Below are 3,643 nucleotides of genomic sequence, written 5' to 3' on the forward strand. Positions count from 1 at the left end.
CTAAACGAACACACGAGGACAATTTCTGTCCTAACAGATCCCTTAGTGTGGAAACAGGCCCAACCAGTCCACACTGACCCTCCAAAGAGTAACCCACCCAGACCCATTTCCCTCTGACTAATGTACCTAACACTACGAGCAATTTAGCACGGCCAATTCACCCTGACCTGCACATCTTTGGACTGTGGGACGGAACCGGAGCACTAGGAGGAAACCCACGCAGACGCGGGGAGAATGTGCAAACTCCACACAGTCTGTCGCCTGAGGCAGGAATGAAACCCGGGTCCCTGGAACTGTGAGGTAGCAGCGCTAACCACTGAGCCACCGTGCTGGTTCATCTAATTCTGGATAATCGAAGCTCCTCTGTATTATGTGCACTTCTGGTCTATCGGAAGGATGTTGCAAAACTTGAAAGGGTTCAGAAAGATTGACAAGGATGTTGCCAGGGTTGGAGGGTTTGAGCTACAGGGAGAGGCTGAACAGGCTGGGGTTGTCTTCCCTGGAACGTCGGAGGCTGAGGGTTGACTTTAAGAGAGGTTTATAAAATCATGGAGGGGCATGGATAGGGATAGACAAAGTCTTTTGCCAGAACTAGAGGGCATAGGTTTAGGGTGAGAGGGGAAAGATTTAAAAAGGGTCCTAAGGGGCAACATTTTTCACACAGAGGGTGGTGTGTGCGTGCGGAATGAGCTGCCAGAGGAAGTGGTGGAGGCTGGTACAATTGCAACATTTAAAAGGCATCCACTTGGGTATCTGTGTAAGGAGGGGTTTGGAGGGATAGGGCCAATTGCTGGCAAATGGGACTTGATTAGTTGAGGATATGGAGGAGTTGGAGCGAAGGGTCTGTTTCTGTGTTGTACATCTCCACTTCAGGAGGAAATGCGCAGTCGCAGGCTCGTAGAGCCAGTGAATGCCAAGGAGATGAGAGCACAGCAACTGCAGTGACCTTCCCCCCCTCCCACCCAGGGTTCAGCCCTGGGCGGTGACTCACAGCAGCTGGCCCCGTCACTTGTGCCCCCGCTGGTGCTGCAGCAGGTGCTGGGACCGAGCGAAGCCCCTCCCGCAGACGGAGCAGGTGAATGGCCTCTCCCCCGTGTGGACCCGCTGGTGCCGCAGCAGGGTGGACGAGCGAGGGAAGCCCTTGCCGCAGACGGAGCAGGTGAAGGGCCGCTCCCCGGTGTGGACCAGCTGGTGGGACCGCAGGGTGGACGAGTGAGGGAAGCCCTTGCCGCAGACGGAGCAGGTGAAAGGCCGCTCCCCGGTGTGGACCAGCTGGTGGGTCAGCAGGTTGGACGACTGGGTGAAGCCCTTGCCGCAGACGGAGCAGGTGAAGGGCCGCTCCCCGGTGTGGACTCGCTGGTGGGACAGCAGGTCCGACGAGCGGGCAAAGCTGTTGCCGCAGACGGAGCAGGTGAAGGGCCGCTCCCCGGTGTGGACCCGCTGGTGGGTCAGCAGGTGGGACGAGTCGCTGAAGTCCTTCCCGCACTCGGAGCAGGCGAACGGCCTCTCCCCGGTGTGGACCCGCTGGTGTGAGAACAGGTGGGACGACTGGGTGAAGTCCTTGCCGCAGACGGAGCAGGTGAAGGGCCGCTCCCCGGTGTGGACACGGCGGTGGATCTCCAGCAAGGAGGGGGAGCGGAATCCTTTCCCGCAATCCCCACACTTCCACGGTTTCTCCATGGCGCGCGGAATGCCTCCTGAGACTTCCTTTCCCCACAGTGGGCAATCTGGCTCAGGCACGTGCCCCTGTGGTTCAGGTAAAGATGATACTTTAAGAGCCTACTGAAGCAGACAAAAACGTTCAAAGAATTTTCCCCTTCTGGACTGAAAGAGGGACGTCTCTCCTGTCCCACGAATCAAGGGGCTCTATCAGACCTTCACATGGTACTCAGTTGGGGAGCTCTACCTGCAAAGCTGCTCTTCTCATATCCTGTGAAAAGGGGATTACAAAAGTCATTGCTGCCTGCACACAACAGGAATTCAGAACAGATCATTCTAGTTTCTGTAGAACTTCCCTAAAACAATCAAGTGACAATATGCAGATGCCAGTGTTGGGCTGGGGTGTACAAAGGTAAAAAAAATCACACATCACCAGGTTGTAGTCCATTAGATTTGTTTAGAAGTTCGAGCTTTCAGAGCTCTGCACCTTCATCAGGTAGCTAGTAAAACCTCCAGGCGAAAAAGACAGCAGATGCTGGAGATCAGAGTGGTGCTGGAAAAGCACAGCAGGTCAGGCAGCATCCGAGGAGCAGGAACAAAAAATCAACGTTTCAGGCAAAAGTCCTTCATCAGGAATGAGGAAAGAATGAGGACACTTTCCTCATTCCTGAAGAAGGGCTCATACCTGAAACGTCGAATCTCCTGTTCCTCGGATGCTGCCTGACCTGCTGCGCTTTTCCAGCAACACATTTCCAGCTCTGATCTCCAGCATCTGCAGACCGCATTTTCTCCTATAACCTAGAGTTGTGTGATTTTTAACTTTAAAAAGTGTTGCAAATCCCCCCCCACCCCACACACACACACACACACACACAGACACACTTTTCTTCAATTCTCACTCTGCTGTTTCTGATATCACCCATCCCCCAGTATTGTCCAGAAAGGGACTTATTACCTAAAAAAGCTGTAAATCTCCATCCCACACACTCTTTAACTCTTGCTGTACCTACTATCAAACCTCCCCCCCCCCCCCAAAATGCTCCAGCAGGGTCTGACTGATGCTCATTGACTGAGCCACACTCACCTCTTCCTGGACACAGGGACCCTCCAGACCAACACAACATCAGCTCCCCTTAACCGCCCCCCCCAACGGCGCATGTGCAGGAGCAACCGGTCACGTGAATGGAGGGACCGCCGTCGTCACAAAGGCCGCACGTTGACTGGACGGAGCGCCCGCCCGTGCGGCGTTCCAGCCTTTCCCATTGGTCCACCGCTTGTCTTTGTGACGCCCACGTGACCTCGCTCCTCCTCCTCCCGCCCGCCCGCCCATCCCTTCACCGCGACACGGGGAGGCATGACCAATGGGGAGCCTTGGAGGACCGGAAGAAAGGTTGGTCCTCCTACCAATCAGAGCATCCCGTCATTGTCTGAATGCGGAAGTTGGATCATGAGCTCCTGATGCTCTCTCTCTCTCTGAATGAAGATTGAGTGTTACCCCAGACTGCATCAACCTCTGTGAGTACAGCACCCTCTCTTCTCACCCCTCCTATTCCATTTCTTTTCTGATTTTGGGATTAAACTGTTGGTTTGTAGGAAGTGAAGTGAAAGGAGGTGAATTCAGGAAAGGTGCATATGCTGGATGCATTGGTCTAGATCTCTGTCTGTGTCCCTCTGTGTCTGTGTCTGCGTGTCTCTCTCGTGTCCTTCATCAGGAATTGCAGAGGGGGAGGGTGGAGGGGTGGAAAGGGTGCTGAGAGATAAATAGGAAGGTGGGAGTGGGGCTGGGGGTAAGGTAGATGCAGGTTGGGGGTGGTGATGGTGACAGGGTGGAGCAGATCGGTGGGAAGGAAGATGGACAGGTGGGACAGTTCAAGAGGGTGGTGCTGAGTTGGAGGGTTGGAGCTGGGGTGGGAGGGGGGAGGGAATGTGAGGAAACTGGTGAAATCGATGTTGATGCCATGTGGTTGCAGGGTCCTAGGCCACC

General features: G+C 54.7%; 1 protein-coding gene across 1 annotated transcript; it reads right to left on the minus strand.

The window, feature by feature from the left end:
* Positions 1-291: 291 nt before the first annotated feature.
* On the minus strand, positions 292-1,876 carry LOC132807367 (zinc finger protein 239-like). Its single transcript, XM_060821591.1, has one exon. It carries the CDS (start codon positions 1,678-1,680, stop codon positions 1,006-1,008), a length of 675 nt encoding a protein of 224 aa, XP_060677574.1. The 5' UTR covers positions 1,681-1,876; the 3' UTR covers positions 292-1,005.
* Positions 1,877-3,643: the final 1,767 nt, after the last annotated feature.

The sequence above is a fragment of the Hemiscyllium ocellatum genome, assembly GCF_020745735.1.
Source record: "Hemiscyllium ocellatum isolate sHemOce1 chromosome 27 unlocalized genomic scaffold, sHemOce1.pat.X.cur. SUPER_27_unloc_15, whole genome shotgun sequence".
Taxonomy (NCBI): Eukaryota; Metazoa; Chordata; class Chondrichthyes; order Orectolobiformes; family Hemiscylliidae; genus Hemiscyllium; species Hemiscyllium ocellatum.